The sequence below is a fragment of the Ciconia boyciana genome, chromosome 22, assembly GCF_034638445.1.
Source record: "Ciconia boyciana chromosome 22, ASM3463844v1, whole genome shotgun sequence".
Taxonomy (NCBI): Eukaryota; Metazoa; Chordata; class Aves; order Ciconiiformes; family Ciconiidae; genus Ciconia; species Ciconia boyciana.
Genome location: NC_132955.1, coordinates 158,723 through 178,042, shown reverse-complemented (window position 1 = coordinate 178,042; position 19,320 = coordinate 158,723). Strand labels below are relative to the sequence as shown.

The 19,320-nt window shown below is 39.8% G+C and overlaps 1 protein-coding gene across 2 annotated transcripts; it reads right to left on the bottom strand.

The window, feature by feature from the left end:
• Nucleotides 1-9,107: 9,107 nt before the first annotated feature.
• MEOX1 (mesenchyme homeobox 1) lies at nt 9,108-18,178 on the bottom strand. 2 transcript variants are annotated; one of them, XM_072885833.1, is made up of 3 exons: nt 17,412-18,178; nt 11,014-11,297; nt 9,108-10,262 (listed from the first exon to the last, which is right to left on the bottom strand). In XM_072885833.1, the coding sequence occupies exons 1-3, from the start codon at nt 17,860-17,862 to the stop codon at nt 10,140-10,142; spliced, it is 858 nt and encodes a 285-aa protein (XP_072741934.1). In that variant the 5' UTR covers nt 17,863-18,178; the 3' UTR covers nt 9,108-10,139. The 2 variants fall into 2 exon arrangements, with proteins under 2 accessions (XP_072741934.1, XP_072741935.1); XM_072885834.1 differs by having other exon boundaries at nt 11,125-11,297.
• Nucleotides 18,179-19,320: the final 1,142 nt, after the last annotated feature.

The window sequence follows — 19,320 nt, the reverse complement described above, 5'->3', positions numbered from 1 at the left end:
CTCCCTCTAGAAGGCATAGGTTGCTTATATCTTTTCAGTGCACATGCACAGTTGGCTATAGCATGTTTGCCTATGTTTGTCATTTAAGCTGAGAATTTGACATAGCTCTTCTAGCAGTGTTTGTGGTGTCAAACAATGGTCCTATGGCATAACCATAAGCTGTGTGTTTTGTTGAAGCTGGCACCATTACACACAACACTAACTGACAAGCTCGATGAGAAAGGATATGCAGGAACCAAATATGCAGCAGCTGAGACAGTAACACTCTACAACTAAAGATTTAGATTATATCTTGGCCAAGAGGTACACTGAAATAAAGTTTGGCAGAACACAGCCATATCCTGTGTGACACTCTCCATCTCATTACTCAGTAAAATAAGGTTGCCTTGTCAGGCCTGATCCAGAGCATTTCCTGTCACAGGAGCTTAGGCTAACATTATCGGTGCATCTCTAGAGACCCCCCTTATCATAGCAATAAACAGTGTGGATAGAGGCTGCACACTGAATAATGAGGAGAGGCCAGGCTGTTGGAAAGTTCATACAGGTAGCTACCCTAGATTGTGTAACTGATCTTGAAAGGATCTCTTCATGCTCCAGACAACTGAAACGGGGTGCTGCAATGTTGTTTCTCTAGAAATTAAAGGTCACAAGAAAGAGTTGAAATGCCAAATTAATTGCTTTTATCTAAAGAATTCAAAGTGATTTTTAATAAGAAGGGTCTTTTTGTGAAATACAGATTTTGATTTTTTTGTCAGATTGGATTAATCTTAATTCCAGAAGTCATCACACACCAAATGTCTTTTGTGTGCACTCTCTCTCTCTCTAGATATGTATACCTATGTAACGATATCTGTCATGCTTTTGCTGTGCTCCTTTGCATTTTACTTTTTTTGACAAATTGCTTCTCCAGATTATTAAATATAGAAAAAGAAGCATCCAGTTTTTTTCACAGGTTTCCTTCACAGTTGGCATTCTTTTCATTATATGTATTTTGTGACTGCTATCCGCTATCCGATAGCATAGTATGGAGTTCTTGGGAATGTGTCGAAGTAGCATGCTGGAAGAGGTGTGAGTTCCATTTGCTCATTTTCAGAACTCACAACGGGAGGGGATGACTTAGGCTGGTTATGCAGGTTGTGTACCCAGCAATGCTCACCGATACTGCTTATCTTTGTTTATAAAGTCCAAAGAGAGAGAACCTTTTAAAATTCAGATGCCTGCCACCCAAATGTGAACAGCTGGCTCAGTGAGGGTGATATGATTTCTCTCACTTCCTCTGCAAGATAAACTACCTGAGGATTTATTAGAGACGTTATAGGTCAAACTAGGGAGCAAGCAGTCAAGCGTAACCTTATAGGAAACTTGAGAGATGCACCCAAAACACTAATCTTGACTATTTTCTGGATGCCCTTTTGGACTTTTAAAAAATTTCCTTTGGCAAATCTCTGTTAGCTTCTTTTTCAAGGCGGAGACCTGTCTCAGGCTTCTGGAAAATGACACTTGCCATAAATTCTCTGAGACTTGCTAAGGTCTACACTGCCCTGTTGTCCTCATCCTAAGACTGGCTGTTTTTTATGATCGTGATATAATTATTATAGCTTCAAAAAGGTAATGTGTATTCTCTTCTGTCTATCCATAGTAGCTGTATTAAGCTCTACCACCTTCCTTAGATTGGTCTGCTATAAGGAGCTGCACCAACATATATTTTCTAGAAGATACACTGCCCTAATAGTAGAACTATGGTAGTTCTACTTACCCTTCCACTGATCAATCCCAAATATATAATGCCACATTTATCTGTTCATCTTTGAAATGACTGGTGTTTCCCTAGATTAAGCCAACTGGAATGCAGGATCCTCTCATGACCATTTAGTTTTGTGTGACTGAATTTGCATGTCAACTCATATACTTTCATCGTCTACTCACAAGTTCATACAGACTAAATCAGATTTGTCTCTAAGTTGCAATTAATTAGCAGGAGAAACCTCATAGCTGGAGCTGACACATCACAGCTTGAAACTGAACTCCAGCCCCAAATAGCTCCACTTTGCTTGAAAACGATAAAAACAGAGTAGTCTTACAGAGTATCTTAAAATCTTACACTAGGCCCAGGATGCAAGTGTCAAACTGTCTGGGACCCTGTTATTGAGGATGGCTTTAGAATAGGAGATGCTTAGAGGCTCGAGTGCCAAATTGTGGCCCTCTTAGTGTTGTAGCCACTACAATGCACCGGCTACAAAGGGACCCTGGATTGCCTGCTCAACCCCAGATGGTGCAGGTTTGAGGATGCATTGCAAAAACAATTCTCCAGTTTCTTTCTTTCCTCCCCCCCAACACTTCTGAATGCCGGTACTAGATAGCCTACATAATAAAGAGAGACATTGTCCATCTTCCACAACTTTAGCACCTACTACATAGGAGAAAAGTCTCCGAGGGAAAGCAGCTCAGGAAAGGCAGGTAATGAATGTTTAGTCATGTGATTGTAATTGGTTCAGACTTGTTGTGCGCAAGGGGAAGGGAATAATTATCTGCCCCAGAAGGGTTACAAATGTCTTTGGATAAAGAGCAGTGGTTCTGCTTGAGCAAATCCTATGGACAGACAGCCACTAGATGTGTCTTGCTTGTTCTCTCTTAGCACCTTGTTTTCTCGACCCTTGCAATAAGCCTCTTGGGGGAGATGTAGAAGGTATTGCAGCTTTTCTCTGAGTTACAGCCAGCCAATTCAAACAGTTTTACCCTTGGGCTGCACAACTCTTCCCTCCACAATCTTTGCCTCTTACACTGTCAGGGAAAAGTACGAGCAGGTGGTTTAACAAAACATTAGCAAGGATATGCCACAGCTTTAAAAAGTGTTTGAAGGGAAACAGAGCTGTTGCTTCTAATTTTTTGCCTTGCTGTCTCCATAATGAAATACAGTCATATCCACTTAAGTAATACCTTATGAAAAAGGAAGTGTCGTGTTTTTATTGGATTCCTTTTATTACCAGCCTTGGTGAAAAGTGCAGTTGTGAGCAAGTATCCACCCCTTAGGCCTTTCAGCAGCTTGTAATCCTGACAGAGAAGGGCTCCTTCTGAGAAAGACAGAGATTTGCAGCAGCAGGAGTTACCTTTTCCAGGGTCTGTAGTGGTAGGACAAGGAGCAACAGTTTTAAACTAAAAGAGGGTAGATTTAGATTAGGTATAAGGAAGAAATTCTTTACTATGAGGGTGGTGAGACACTGCAACAAGTTGCCTAGAGATGTTGTGGATGTCCTGTCCCTGGAAGTGTTCAGGGTCAGGCTGGACCAGGCTTTGAGCAACCTGATCTAGTGAAAGATGTCCCTGCTCATGGCAGGTGGGTTGGACTAGATGATCTTTAAAGGTCCCTTCCAACCCAAACCATTCTATGATTCTATTGACATGACAAAGTTGTAGGAAATTCCCCAGCAGGGTGCCAGTTCATGGATTATAACAATCACACTAGTCATATCAGCAATTTCAAGATTATCTTGGAAAGACTAGTTCTGAAATGAAGTGCATAGGAAGTACAAGGCACCTCTTCTGCTTGGAGCTCTAAGGGTCTTGCCTAGGAAACTGTAGATGTTCTTGTCTACTACAAGGCTATTTGAGTAGATAAGCTCACTGTTGGGAGAGTGTTGTTTAAAATGGCATGAGATGTTTGTGATCAGTCAGTCACAATTAGCAATATTTGGTAAAAGCACGAAACAAGACGAACAAAAATAACAAAACACATTGAGTCAGTTACTGTCTGGTACTTTGCTACTTCTAGTGTTATGTGCAGGGTGTGCAAACCCTGTAACAGCAGAAAATCACTGGGGAGAGAATTTACTCTGTAGTAAATGCCAAAGCACTATGAGGTGAAATTCTTCAAAGCACAAACCTCTTCCCTAGAAGAGGTTTGTGGAAATTAATAAAAACGTTTCCAAAATAGCAATCTGTCACTTCCTTAAACTCTGGTGATACCACACTTGTTTCATGAACCAGGCAATTTTCCACAATTGATTGCTGAGTATCTCTTTACATGGGACAGGTTGCTCTCAGGGGCTGGAAGAGCTTTGGTAATGATATGTGTTCTAGCAAAAAAAAGAAATAAAATTGTTACTGTGAATTTGCTATCATCAAACCATTGAAAATATGTTCCAATGGGTCATCTACCCTGTTTCCCATTCCTGAAGAGTACCTGTCCTTCATTATTGCTGGATTTCTCCTTGCTCCTGTACTAAAACAGACTGTAAATAGAAGAATGTGGTGTACCCTGCCACATAGACAGGATTCTCTCATGAGAGGTCTGTGCTGCAAGAAAGCAAAAGAGGGGAAGAGCATTTTGTTACTGCTGGAGCTCCTGGCATGACAGCAAGGCCTTGCAGACTTCTGGTTTGGCATGAGGTGGATGGTATATAGCCAAGCACAGCAGCACTTTGGTACATATTGAAAATCCAATTTTTGTCTCTGGATCTAGGATGCAGTAGGTTTCTTTTACAAATCCTTTTCTTGCATTTAATTGATGACAGTAACAGTCTGGGAAGACATACATGCAGAGGAAACATACCACAATGTTGTTCCACTCTGAGGAGTTACTTTCTCCAAGCTGTTTCTATGCAATCTCCATTATACTTGTATTTCTAAGGAAATTATCTTTTCTTTTGAAACAGCTATTCTGTATATAAGCTTGTCTCGGGTGTTTAAAGACAACCTTTATTGTTCGGCTCTGAAAAAAACACTTGGAGGGTTAACAGATGAGGCCAGCACGAAAACATCTGCAGAGGGATTGTATTTTAACAGTATAGTAATTTCATAGCTGTGCACAGATTCAGCTGTACTGACAGTTAGCTGTTATTAGCTTCATATCTATTTTATTAATACTAGTGATTACTGTTGTAAAATATCACAAAGCACTTAACGGGATGGTGTATAGTGTCATCTCCATGAGACAACTGTAATATGTCTGAAAACATTTTGACCTAAAAAATGACCAAAGTAAATAAATAAAAATAACCAGGACATTTGAAATCAATAGCTTTTATATTTTGTTGTATCTTTGGCAAGCTTCTATATTCATTCAGGTATTCAAATTTCCAGAAACATAGCTCCTGAATAAGTACCATCTAACTCCAGGCAATAACTAGAGACTTTCTCCCAAGTGTAACCCGGCCAAAAAGTGACTGACTTCAAGTCTTGTCCTTGCAATGTAGTACCAATAACAAAACTAGCAAGCTTGGAGTGCTTCCCTTCTACCTTACCAGGGCATTGAACTAACTACCATGGGTTCATCTGTCTGTACTGCAGTTGTGGGTTTGGTGTTTTTGTTTTTTTTTTTTTTTTTTTTTTTTTTACTTTATTGTCTCAAAGTACAAAATTCAGTCCCCTTTCTGAAAGGAATTTGTCAAGAGTCAATAATAGGCAATCGTGTATTTTGCTGGAAGGCCCTTTATCTGTGTCCTTTGAATCATATAACATAAAGACATCATTAAAAACCCCCAAATGAGTAAATACTTATTCACATATGACTTGGAGAGCTCATCACAGAAGTCTAGATCTGCAGTTTACTCGATTAAAACCATGCAATGGTATTCTTAGACAACAGCTAGGAAACTAAATCAGGAATTGATAGTAGCATCATCTTCTAAAATCATACCATTCCTGCTAAGACTCCTGATCGCTACTAAGCAGATTTAGCTGGAGGGGGTGTGGGAGGGTGGGGGTGATGATGGTGTAGTTGACATTGAAAATCAATTATTCGTTAAAGTTATGGACCATCTAAAATTTTTCTAGTGGGGTTGTGGACCCATCTAAGACTTTGTCAAGCGTACACACATGAGTACATGCTTTCTTAGTCACCTTTGGGTTATTTTTAAGTTGTCCAAGTAGCTCTATTGACTGGAAAAATCACCAGCTTAATGCTGTAGAAAGATGCAGAGAAACTGAGGGCTAACAATGGAGTCATGGGATACAGAAACTATGTAAAACAAATTAGGGCCTATGTGATGTTGGCATCTGGCTAGGTAGATAAAATGTCCATAAAATCTATGACTCTAAGGAAAGTGCTTCTCTTCCTGTATTTAGAAGAGGCAGCACAGCTATAAAGGGCTACAGCACATATTTTTGTGTTTACACAGATATCCCCATTCCCTGTGGGCTATTTGCACTAGCCTTATATGGGAAGAAAGTCTTGCTTCTCTGCCTGCATGTGCTTCCTGTGGAAGACCTGCCAGACCTTTCCAATGTTATGTGGGTGATTGTGTGCTCAGATTATTTATTGAGAATCAGGCATGGGAAGCATTGCCAAACATCCCCAGGTAGCTTACTTCCCCTCTGTGAGGAGAATAAAGCCTGATGTGTATTTCTGCGAAAAATAATTGCAGGTCAGAGATTTTCCTCCCAGACGACAGACTTTGCCTGAAAGATTCTTGGCACCAGAGGTTCAGGGGTCAAATGCTTTGATGTCAGGAGTGAAATGTTCCTTCACAAAACACTGAAGTCTTAGAATAAGCAGATGGTTTCATGCGGAAACTGCCTAAGCATAAAATGATCTCACAGGTGACTCGTACCTTATTTCTCAAAAGACAGAGCAAGAACTGTTTAGGAGCTGTAATTATGGGTACGGACTGAGATCCCAATGACTAGCTTTTAAGTGAATTAGGATGCAATATACTACCGTTGACAGCTTCCTTGAAAGGCAAGATTTATTAGCCTTCTTTCTGGGTGAGGAGCTGATTTTGGTTTATGTTGGTAGCCAAGAGCCCAACAGTTTTCGTCACAAAATAAGCTGCTTCTGCAGCTTGCAAACTTTCTAACCGCAGTGGGGAGGAGGCAGTGAGGTGATGTACAGTGCATAATTGGCTTAAGAGTTTACAAGAAAATGAGTAACAAAGAACTCCTGCCCCACGATGTTTTGTGTTCCTGGAGATGAGGGTAGGATGTCTGAGTTAGCACCAGAGTTCTTCACAAAACTAGTTTTCTTCAGTGTTTGCCAAGAGGTAAACTAGTGAGTTTAGTCAGAAGCTTAATCAGAAGGCACCAAGGTTTAAGCAGAGCCGTAGACATTTTCTGCTCTTAAAGTTACAGTTAACTGTAGCTTCATCTCATCTGTGCATGGGCAATTTTTTTAGCCAACTAGTTTTATGTAACCTGAATAGTGAGATTATTAACCTATTATTAATGTCAGGTTTGTAACCCAAATAATAGTGCTCTGTCATAGTACACCTCAGCTTATTGCTGCTGGAGTAACTGGGATCCAGCCATAACTTCCTGTCTGCAAGATCTCCCATTGAAATATTGTACCATTCACGCAAATGTCCTGGGAGGAAACTGAGGGTAGTGTTTCCTTACCATAAGGATCTGAAGAGACATGGGTAGATCTAGCTCAGAGACAGGACACACATACTCCTAATTGTTTTAACTGATTATTTATTAATTATTAATTTGCATTAAATGCAGTATTCATTTAAGCTTATGGTGACAAAGTGCACATTTTTTCTGCAGAGAGATAGGCGGGCTTCTCAGGGGTCTAGCTGGTCTGAGAAGTAATGGGAATACCCCTCTGTGAATACACTCACAGGGTTTGCGTCCATGCTGTGATCACAGCATAGTTTGTGCAGAGGCCCTGTGAAACATCAGTGATGCAGTTTTCTTTTCTCTCTTTTTTTTTTTTTTTTGGGGGGGGGTGTGTTTTGTTGTGTTCATAGTGGGTAAGAGTTGTGGGCATGCTGCAAGTATGGTGTGGGAAACCATACTGTAACACAGGTAGCCCCTTACCCTGCTGTTGCTGAGTGGCAAGCAGCTGCTGCTGCAGAGGGCTGCCTTGAAAGGTGCCTCGTCCCTCGAGCTATTAAGGAACGTCCTGCAAAGCAAGGCCCTTGTTTCCCTGGGCATAAACATCAGTATAGACATTCTGATGTTTCATCGTCGCCATGGAAGACTGAAAGAATTCTCAATCTTCAGTTTGTCAAATATGTAACAGATTTAATGACTCTTATTAACGAGAGATTTTCCTTTCTCCATTCCACCTACTGGGTTTGGTTTGAAGTGGAAAATACCTTGTATAGCTTTTCACTTCTCAAGTTTCTTTATTTGTAAATAATTTATTTCTAAAAAGAATTCTTTATTTTTAGTTTGTTTTGCACAAATATATGTTTTGCACTCTAAACTGTTCAATTTTTCATCTGTCAAATAGAGTTTGGAAATGTTAAAGAAGGAACGTAGTAGATGTTTTTTCTTAGTAGATACAGTAATCAGTTCTTTGAAAAGAATACAGCATCTCTGTTCAAAAAAAGAGTTGATATTTATCTATTTTGAGGTCTTTTGCAAGTGGAATAACCACAGATAACTTTATAAACATATCGTCCAGATATGCAGCTTTATATCCACTGTATCTGCAGTCCACGTTAAACCCCAATAACAATGCATCAGAGTAAGGCGAAAGGAAGTTAGTATGCCGTGGCTGCAAATAATGGTTACCTTTCAAATATTTAAACCAAAGTTTCAGTATTCTCAATAGTCATAATGTGATATGCTAGTGTAAAATTCTGTTTAAAATGTGTCATTTGTACATTAGATAAAAAGACAAAAGAAATGGAACCAGACACTATGCTTTTCTAAAACTTCGTAATTTGATATACTACAAGTTTTGGCTGAAAAGGGGAATAATTTCGAGTTGAAGTGTTCTTAAGACTTCTGGTGGTGCCATGGCAGTTTATGATTCTGTATTGGAAAGCTTCTTTTACATATTATTTACAGTAGAAGCATGGGCAGTTGGCTGTGTCAGCTTTAGTGGCTTTAAAGATTCCTGGTAAAGTTTCTTGGTGTCCTCAAACCCTGTCAAACACAGAGGTTATCAAAGACACAATATGTTTACATGTTTTCAAAAGCACAGATACTATTGGTTTGTATGAAATCTCTGAGCAGTTGCAAACACTAAAAAAAATTTTGCAAAAAATAACCTATTAATGGGAAGTTTGCAAAAAGAGCTAAATTGGTCACTTAACTGTAAATTTCATAAATCCAGATATTGATTTAGAAGAAAGTAAGTAATGAGTGTAAATCCACACAATACCTAGATTAACAGATGTTTTTATATGTAATTTAAATATACACATGTACATGTTTATTCGGTGGAAAGTTTTGTCTCCAATGAAAAATTAAACGAGAATTTGTAGACAGTAAACTCAGTTAAATCACTCCAGATAACATTGTTTTCTGCTTCTCTTGACAATCCTGAATTCACAAAGAAAACCATGGGTTTCCAGAGAGATTCCATACATCCAAAAGAAAGGCAGCACTAAACAGTAGTTTTCCTTTAGTTAAATAGATTTAAATGTTGAAAACAAAATAGTGATAGCTATTGTGTTGAGGGCTTAACCTCTGCTGTAGTGCTGTGACATTTGGTAATGACTGCTTTGAAAAAATATTTGAAATTGAGATCTAGCAATTTAATTTCATGATTTACAGTAAGCTTGGAAGAAATCTCCCTCTGCAAATTGCTGCCATCAACAAGGCACCTATCCTCTTGGACTGTCAGTTTGAAAGCCATCTCTTCTGAAACTGGTACGCAGAATTCTGTGCATATAGTTTTGGTCTCAAATTCTTATTTTGTAATCTTACTGCTTAGCCATACAGGTGTTCAATTCATATTGCCAGAAAAATCAGTGACTATCTAAGTATTTATTTCTCTTAAAGTAAGGCACAAGGAAAATGTGCCTTGTCAAGTCCAAATGCAGAATGAATAGATGTGATCAGGGAAAGGTTGGATGAGAATACAGTTGCATTATCACTTGCTGAACCCCTTCTTGCTGACTGACAACCTGTATTTTCTGAGTGTTTGAGAGCCTAGACAACATTACTCCTGTTTCATACTCAGTGTTTGTTAGCTTTTATTCTGAAGACACATCTGTGGTAGTAAGACAATTCTAGAGAGAGTTAAGTTCATTCAGACAAAAAATCAAAATCATGCCCTCCTTTGGCTTTTTCCCCCTGCGTTCTTTAATTGCCCCTGTAACCTAAAGCATCATACACCTTTTAAAGACTCAGGGCTACAGGTTTCGCAAGCAGGATCAGCTCATGGTGCAGCCGACCTGGAGCAGTGTTGCACCCACTTTCTGATCAATTACTTTCTCCATGCTCCTCTCCCATTGCTGCAAGGACTAGTCAGGGCTGGGGGAGGCAGCTGAGTCCCCATCTTCTGTGTCATGTTCATGTGGGGACACTGGCTGCCCGCCTTTAACACGTTTCCACTTCATCCTTCTGTTTTGAAACCATACTTTGACCTGGGTGATAAAAAGGAAATAATTACTTAATGCCTTGATCTGAGCTGTATAAGCAGACCTATGCATATGTGTGTGTATCAATAGACAGATGTTTTGTGGAATTCTAGAAGAAAAGGTGAAAGGAACCTCACGAGTTTAAGTAATCCATCTCTCTAACAGAGGCAGGAACAATTCTTTCTAAACTGTTCCAGGCAAATGTTTCTCTGAGACCCGCAAAGCCAGTACAAGTGCTTTGCCTAGAATCTGTCTTTATGTCAACTAAGCATGTCAATCCAATGGGCACAGTGCATCTAATGTCTTTTAACATCTAGTCCATCCAATCTAATGCTTCAGGAATTGTAATTTGCTTCACTTAATTGAGCAATTCCTCTATTGTCCACTAAGCTTTGATAAGGAAACCCTGACTGAGATCACAATGAGAGAACAGAAATATCTCTCCACGAAAGTCTGCATTTTTGTCTTTCCTTATCACCTCAAAATACTACCTGACACAGGAAGAATCCATATTTCAAACTTATATCATTCTAATAATTTCCTGGTAATCGCAGTCTAAGGTGATATCCATATTCCATCTGTAAGCCTTGACTTACCAATATGTACCAAGGAGGGGTGGTAAACAACAGCTCAGTAGATATCAGTTATTCCTAAATGTGTCTTTAGTTTAGATAAACATAATTACTTTTATTAACTACTTACAGAAATTTGTAACAAATGCATTTTAAAAGAATGCGGGGGCTTTGTATTAAAATACCTCTGTGCCATTGCAAAAGTATACCCTCGAGTAACATATCTGGTTTTTAGCTTTAGGGAGAAGTTGTGGGGGAGGAAGAAGAAGCTGGGGAGGCAGGGATTCAGGAAGTACTTGTCTCTCGGTGAGATCCAGGTTCACAGCTATCTCATATCTCCTGAGCCTTGTCAAGTAGTTATGGTGGGCAAATTCAGCTTCCAGCTCCCGTAGCTGCTCCTTTGTGAAAGCTGTCCTTTCCTTCCGTGATTTGCTGCTTGTTTCTGCCTTGTTGCTTGAGTTCTGGTTTTCTAAGAGGCAAGCACACATGCTGTGTAATTTGCAGTTACATTCATCTGTGTGAACATGTGTATTGCAGAGGTCTGATAGAAACTACTAACTGAAGTGCTCAGTGGAAGCTTTAAGAATTTTGTGTTATGCCCCCTCAAGCTCAGCACGACTTATCAGTGTTGTCAGTCTTGGGTTCAAGGGGACAAAGGCAGGACAGCTCAGAGTCAGGAGGTGTGCGTTACCAAAACTGCAGAAGCACAGGCCTGGGTCTGCAAGGTCAGAAATGAGCAGCTATGGCAAGGAAGCTCTCATTCCTCGCTATCATTGCATGGAAATAGTTTCCTTCCCCACATCTTTACTTTCATGCCTGATACACATAGTATCACTCTCCACTGATCTACCAAGGAACAGGCAGCAAAGCTAGCACTTTGTATATGCGATGTGTAATGTGTTACAAGTGCATGGCGACGACCTCTGGTGCAGGGCAGAAGGTAAAGTCACTTAGTAAGCACCCTAAGCTAGCATATGGCCTGGAAATATTGTGTGTATGGGAGGAACATTGCAAAACAAGCACCACCAGAGAACCAGTGGTCTTTGAATTGGCACATGATACTCCAGACTTTGAGCTTCTTCTAATCCTAAATGAAAACTACAAGGATATCCGGTATCTGTGTGCATGATTGGCCCCAGTATCATCCTTGTCACTGTGCTGCCCTGAAAAACTTTTTTGCTATTTGTGCACTTGGCTGCAATGTGGTCAAGAGTCATATTTCAAAGCCAAATTTCAAGCCATAGCCAAAGGGATGCTGCACTAATTATGCTAAAAAGCAAACACAAACTGACTTTGCCTGAGACTGTGGCAATCTTTTTTTCTTTTATTTTCTTGTTTTTCTTTTCTTGTCTTTCTTTTTTCTTTTTTTTAATTTTATTTTTTCTCCTGTGTTTTAAAATTGGTGCTTGTGAAGAATCTCCAAGCAATGCAAGGAAAAATGCCCTTGTTTCAGTGAGCAAAGCAAACCGCCAATCTTTCAGGGAGTCAGTTTTACAAGTTCCTTGACTCCTTCCCCCCTCTCACCCCTGTGGTTGGCTAGATTCCCTGAACTGAAGATGCTAGTAGGTGTTTTGTTATGTTGAGGACTAATTACTTAATTTTTTCTGTGTTGCCAGTGTGCAATGAAGTTCCATGTGTCCTAGCATAGTATTTCTACATAGAAATGATATACAAAACAGTAGCAATGAGCGCGACATACAGCATCATCTTCTAGATGTCCCTTTGGTTGCCAAAGTAATAAAGCTGGAAAAATCTGTCAGGTGGGGCTGTAGGCTTCATGATTGCTCTGATCTTAGCTCTGTCCATCAGAAATAGAGAAATCAAACATAGCTCCCATTAGTGATGATGTGCATAGGGACCACTGTATCACATGCTGCAGCTGTACTGCTCTCTATTTCAAGGAAATTAGTCTTGTTTGCATCAACATTGTTCTTGCTACTTATACTTCAAAAATCTCCAAATAAAGTTGTGGAAAGTATGAAAACAAAACCTCAGAAGTTTCTCCCCATGCTTTTGCCCATAGTTGTACAATCCCTCTCATTCTCATCTCTTACTGAACAAACACACCATTACATGTTTCCCAAAGGCTAACAAATGTGAGAGAGTGGTGGGGGAGCGGGATTTGAAGTGCGGATCCCCTGCTGAGAACTTTGCCACCAGCTTCTGGGAGCCTTAGTCTCAAGGGGCCCCCTGAATCTCTGCTCCCCTAGCAAACATGTGGAGGGGTGAAGCAGCTCTCCAATGCCAATAACACACTGCAGGAATTAAAGTCACCTCTGTCAAATTAATCTGGGATAAAAATAGCTAATGCAACCTGAATATACATGTGAGCTCACCACTTATCCCTGTGTGAAGGACATCCTTTCTAAGGGGCAGTTTCACCAGTCTTCATCTCCAAAAAACAATGAGAATAATTGTAAATAGCTAAGTATTTCTGTGAACAGAGCAGGATGTGTAGCTTGGATCCTATCATCCAGGCTGTGTGCCACATGGTGTTGTAAAGACACATATGGTTATTCATGACTGGAGGTTTTGTCATATTCCAAAAGTGGAAATTGGGCCTGGTTGCTTCAGTTTTGACAACAGAATGCGGAAAATGGCAAATGTTGTGTGAAAGGACAAATCGGTTTGGAAAGATTTTCCTACTGTACTGCCAGTCTAAAAAAAAACCAAAAAAGCTACTCAGGAATCACAGGAAGATCTGTGTCTCTACCATGAAGCATGCATACTTCCAGGATCCCAACCAGTTTCATTGTGTGGTTGAACTGAGCAGCTGCCTTTCCCCAGGGCTGCAGCAAAATATGTGTAGGAACCCAAATGGTCCATGTTCCTACGCTATAAAGTTTCCAAAACAAAAACTGTGTCAAGGCCTAATACATACATGTGTGTATGAAGAGGCAACCCGTTCCCTGCAAAACAAGGGGCCAAATTCAGCATTTGGAGCTGGTCAACAGAAGTCGGCTTTGCTTTGTGCTGACAACCAGCATAACTGAATCAGAATCTGGTCTCATGAAGTAGTACTCACTCTCCCTCACTGGGTTGAACTGGTCTGCTAACAATAGCCAGTGAACAATACATTGGAGGAAGGCATAAGGACTCTGCACTGTGCAGATACAGGATTTTGGCACCACAAAGGGTACTTTTATTGCTCAGAGGGCAGCTTAGGCACAGAAGTGTGGAGGTCACTAATGCCTGGATGTGGAGGATCCTAGCTGCTTCTTAGCTGTTTGTGGTGATCCACAGCCCAGATCAATGCACCTGGTGTTTGTTACTCTGCAAACTATTGTCGATGTCTGCAATTTTTCCCTCAGTAGAAGAAAGTAAAATAAAAATACAAAGCATCTGCACAATGTTACTTTTTTCTCCATACTAAAGACTTTGAGGGCATATTTATTCTAAGTACTTAAATCAGGTAGTAAGACACTGATAGATTTTGCTGTTATGGAACATAAAATTCTGAAAGCTATCAGCAACATTGGCCAAGTAAAGTGACTGCATAAATAGTGGATTCATTTGGCAGCTGATGATAAAAGTATCCAGAAGTTACTTCAATGTGCACCTCATGGAATAACGCTCAATGGAGGGTGCATACAGAGGGCTATGACACATGACGTTCTGCACCCAGACCGCTTTAAACTGATCAGGGACTTGCCTGTACTTTGCTTTTCAGTCCTTCTCAGGTTATCTGCTGCTACCTACTCTCACCTACTGCTTTTTATGCCACCATGACTGTAAATGGGAATCACAAGCTTAGAAAATCCTCTTTGCAGTCAGTGGCAAGACTGAGAAAGGTTGGCAGGCGGGAATGCAGATCAGCTCTGCACATTTTAACACAAAGTTTTCCAGAATTCTTCAGTCAAGGACATTGTATGTCTAATGTTGTTAAGGGAGTCATTATGCACTGTTATCACATTCTCATTTCTACTGCAACCTCACTAACATTCTGTATTGTTTCATTCACATAAAATAAAGCTGTTTGAATTCTGTTATGTATTATATTACTATTGTTGGAGATCTGGGGACTTCAAGTGTGTAATAACGCAAGTACAATTTAGGACAAGTCAGCCAGAAACTTTATTGAAATTTTATTGGAAAATGTTAATGGCTGTGGCTTGTGGATGGACAGCAGAGGCAGCTGTGAAAGCTAACACTAGGTTAACTTCTATCTTCAGGTCATTTGGTGAAGTCAAGACTGAATATGGCATCTAAATAACTAAAGTCTGTAGAGGAAGGGAAGGGTGTGTTCATGTTTATCCACGAGTATTTGTAGTAGATGCCACTGTTGTTATTGCCATAACAAAGCCATTCTTTAAATGTTTTTAATATATCACTACTTCAAATAAAGTTTTAAAGATTGACAAGCTTTTTTATTATTTTTACACCATTCTGCTTATTAGTCTGAGAAATATGCTTATTTTGGACTTTTCTCAGAATACTCTGCAAAGAGACATGTTCTAAGATCTTCACTGTGTATCTTGTAACAACTAGGATCTTCACAAGAACCAAAGGTTTTTGCATGCACTAGTACAAATCATGGTAATGCTGTATCTATATTGCAGTTCAGGTAAAATTGTGGTGGACAAGGCACCAACTAAAAGAAAATAGTTTATTTTGTAGGTTTTGTCTTCAAGTGATTTCGATATATTTTTCTCTCCTAGCCCAATCTCTGAAGAGAAGGCTCTGGGTACCTAGATTTTTCTAAAGAAGTCAAGGAAAATTCTCAAGAGGAGAGAAAAGACTTATGTTCCACTTAGAATAAACAATCAGTATGTGATATGGCCAGCTGCATTTCTGGAACTGCTGTAGAAGTGAAGGAAATCACAATAAAATTGCTCATAGACTTTCCCCTCATTTGTTTTATTTTGTCTAGGGACAGAAGGAAGGAAAAGCTTGTGGGAGGGATATCAAATAATTCTATCTACTGTCTGGTAAGCAAAGAAGGGAGTGAAATGAAAAGCCATGGAATCTGCTTTGGGATGTTTTCATTATTCTGCATTTGCTAGAGTAACAACTTGTACAGACAGCAACAGTTGCTAGCAGGTAGGAAACACTGTACCTTTCAGTGATGGCACGGCTTACAGCTCCCCTGTAAGGAAAAGTGTATGAGACAGCAGCAAGTATGAAATGAAAATGTCAAGGGTGCTGGTAACAGAGAATAGAGGGAATGTTTTCCTTCTACTTAAAACAGGGAGATGTGCTTTGGAATCAGTCTCTTTAAGAATAAGGATATCCCTCTAATCTGAGTATGCTGAAATCTGCTGTTTACCTACGACTAGCAAGTGTTTTAATAAAAGCATTGTTCACTTTTAATTTTTTTTTAAAAACTTCTTTGCACTTGGGTTTTTGGAAAAATTTTGCCCCAAGCATGTTTTTTCAATAGAAATGAACCTAAATTCTACAAAGCTGAGTTTCTAAAGAAAAAACAGATAACCGAGGGGAGTAAACAAGGTTCTGGGCATAAAGAGGTTTGGAATATCAGTTATTTTATGTGTTCCCTGACAGCCTGTTCAAATTGGAAGAGAACAGAGATTAGGACTAATTGTGTGACAGAGAGAGCACGAATACAAGCTTGTTGTTTAAATTGCAAAATGGAGAAATGAAAGTTGGATTAGAGGTGGCTTTTCTGCAGCCAACCTGTAAAACCTGAAAATAAATAAATAAATGTTTTTGTCATTGTGTTCTCTACCTGTAAAATGGGGATACTGGAAAATATTCCCCACCTCACAGCAGTGCTGTGGGAAAAAGCACACTGTAGCTTGTAAATGAATACTATAGCAAATGAATGCATATAAGCATCTTAATTTTTAACAGCTTCCTTAGGAGAAAACAATTTTATGCATATTTCACATACCTGGATTTGAGGCAGCAGCAAATCAGAGGTTATATAACTATGAAATTATTGAATATTGCACTGTAGAAAGAATGTGTTTTGCTAGCTAGGATGACACAATGAAAACTGTCTACATTTTCTGCATTGTTGGACATTGTACTGATGGGCAAACTTTTAGTACCTCTTGTTTTGAGGTAAAAACATTTAATATTTAGTGAGGATGGAATAGAATTTATTCTAAAAATAGATCTTAATCCAAAATAAATCCAAATAGAATTTATATCTAAAGGGAGACTTTGCATCTTGTACTTCTTACCATAAACTGAGATGTCAAAATCCTAGTATAACATTTCCAACTAGCCCAGGCAGCTCAAGATGAGGGATCTTTGCTCTTTGACTGCCATTCTTTTACGCTTGGACAAATGGCAGGTATGCAATATATAACTCCACATCCTAGGACCTCCAACTCAGTGTATGCATGCCTTGTGATTCCTGTTTAGTTACAGCAAATGTGCATTGTGCTGGTGAGTAAAATGCATGGTTCAGTAAACAAGATCTGCAGGAGTGAAATAGAAACACCAGAGGTCATCAAAGAACAAGCTATTTAGTTTCAGTGTTGTTATTGTGTAAGTTTCCCCAGTCAAGAATTACAAAATATTTTCCTCATCAGCTTTATTTCTTAATTCCTAATCTTACAGGTGCTCTCATTCTATAGCCTGTACTATCCCACAACCCTGATTTCACATCACCTACCTGAGTTTTCCTTTTTCCTTTTGGATGACTTTTTCTCAGTCTCATTTGTAGCATTTACTGGTACCTCATCATCTTCGTTCATACCCACTGCCGCACTCACTAGATTTGGGCTGCTGCCTTCTGACTCCCCAGAACCCAAGGCCAGTCCTGGATTTAGTCGTCTTCTGGCCTCAGTTGCTGCAAAATGCCAGTCAGAGTGCTGGAAAGAGGGATGCTGCTCCACAAATGCCCGCTCCTCACGTGGGAAGCTGTGGGGAGCAGTCACCAGGCAGGAGGTTGAGAAATCAGAGTAAGTAGCAAAATCTGATTTTTGATGGAAGGAGAATGGTGGTGGTGGGAAGTGGTTCAGCCCTGAAGCTGTGGTGACATCTGCATGGGTGCTCCGCAGGCACCCCCAAAGTGCGGCAGGAGGTTGTGGGCTGCGCATGCAGCTGCTGCTGGTGGGATCCATTTGCTTCCAATCCTGTCCACACTCCAGTGTTCGTGACTGGTTATAGCTCAGGCTTCAAAATCGGAAGAGGAGCAGAGGGGAAATCTTCCAAATTTTACAGAATAGCTTTCCTCCCTAAACAACAGCTTGTTTGTGGGTTTTATGCTGCTGCGGATGTGTTACTTTGGGACCTCTTCTAAATGTCTTCATTGTCCCAACTGGAAAACAGTAACCAGATCTATGCAGTGATTGCCCTGAGTTGCTTCCCAAGGCCTGAAGCTTGCTTCCTTGTGAAGTGCTGGACATGAGTGAAACACTTTTTAAATACTGTGCTGGGGAGAGAGTGACAAGTTTGTGAAGTGAAATGTGAGAGAGGGGAGGGAGGGGTTAACATACATACACTCAGTCCCTCCAACCAAAGCAAAGCAGGCAACTATTAATCATCCGAAACCTTATATGCACATCTAATGGGATTTGCAGATGGAGCCTTTTAAAGAAACAATGTCTGTATTTTTTTTTAAAAGGGAAAGAGCAGCACACAAAAAAGGCTTTAATGTTTCCCTGTAACACTATGAAGTTATTTTTATTGCACTGTTAACAAAATTCCCCAAGTCTTGGATTTGGAAAAAGCCCTAACTTAGAATTCAACAGATGCCAAATTTCAAGAACTAAAGTGGGAAATAAAAGTAAGAAAGGACTTCACTGATTATATAGAATTTAAGGCCCAATCCTAAGTTTAAAAAAAGTATTAAACCTGGCTTCTGCACACATGCAAGGTTTTGAGTGATTTTTGTTTGTTTGTTTTGTTAGCTTTGTAACACGTGTATTTGCTGAGAGTTGGAGTTTGCTGCCAGTGGCAGTTATTCTTTCTGTATTCTACTTTCCAGGGAATTTTCAATATGTCACTCCTTCCTGCCAGGAAATCTCCTGCTTTTATGCCAATGGAAGACATGTTTTTCATCTTTTGTTGAAAGTTTTATAGTTTTTCCTAACAGAAAGCAGATTCTTAGACCCTAGAGCCATCACAGTTGAAAAGACATTAACAGGGAATCTGTTCTCAATCCCTTTTTCACAGAAGTGTGGCAGCTGGGAATGCCCCAAACCCTGCTATGCTAGGGTTACTGCAACTTCTCTCAAGGTTGTTCTCTCTGTTTTTGATGACAATTTATGTGTGCATGTGTTCCATGTTTCCATAATCTGCTTGCAAAGATTTCCAATACTTATTCCCCTAGGCCTTGCTATATGTTGTGTGTGCCTCTTTCCCTTCTCCCACCATTTGTGCTGGGTTTTGCATTCTCTCATAGACACAGAGATTTAGCAGATGGACACTGAGCCTTCATTTTTCACAGTGATACTTTTGTTTGGCTTCTGTATAATTCAGAATTGTAACATTTCAAGGAATCAGGAAAAAAAAAAAAAAGAAAAAAGAAAAAGGTGTGCTTATCCTGATATATCTATTGGTTCTTAGAGCTTGGCCTT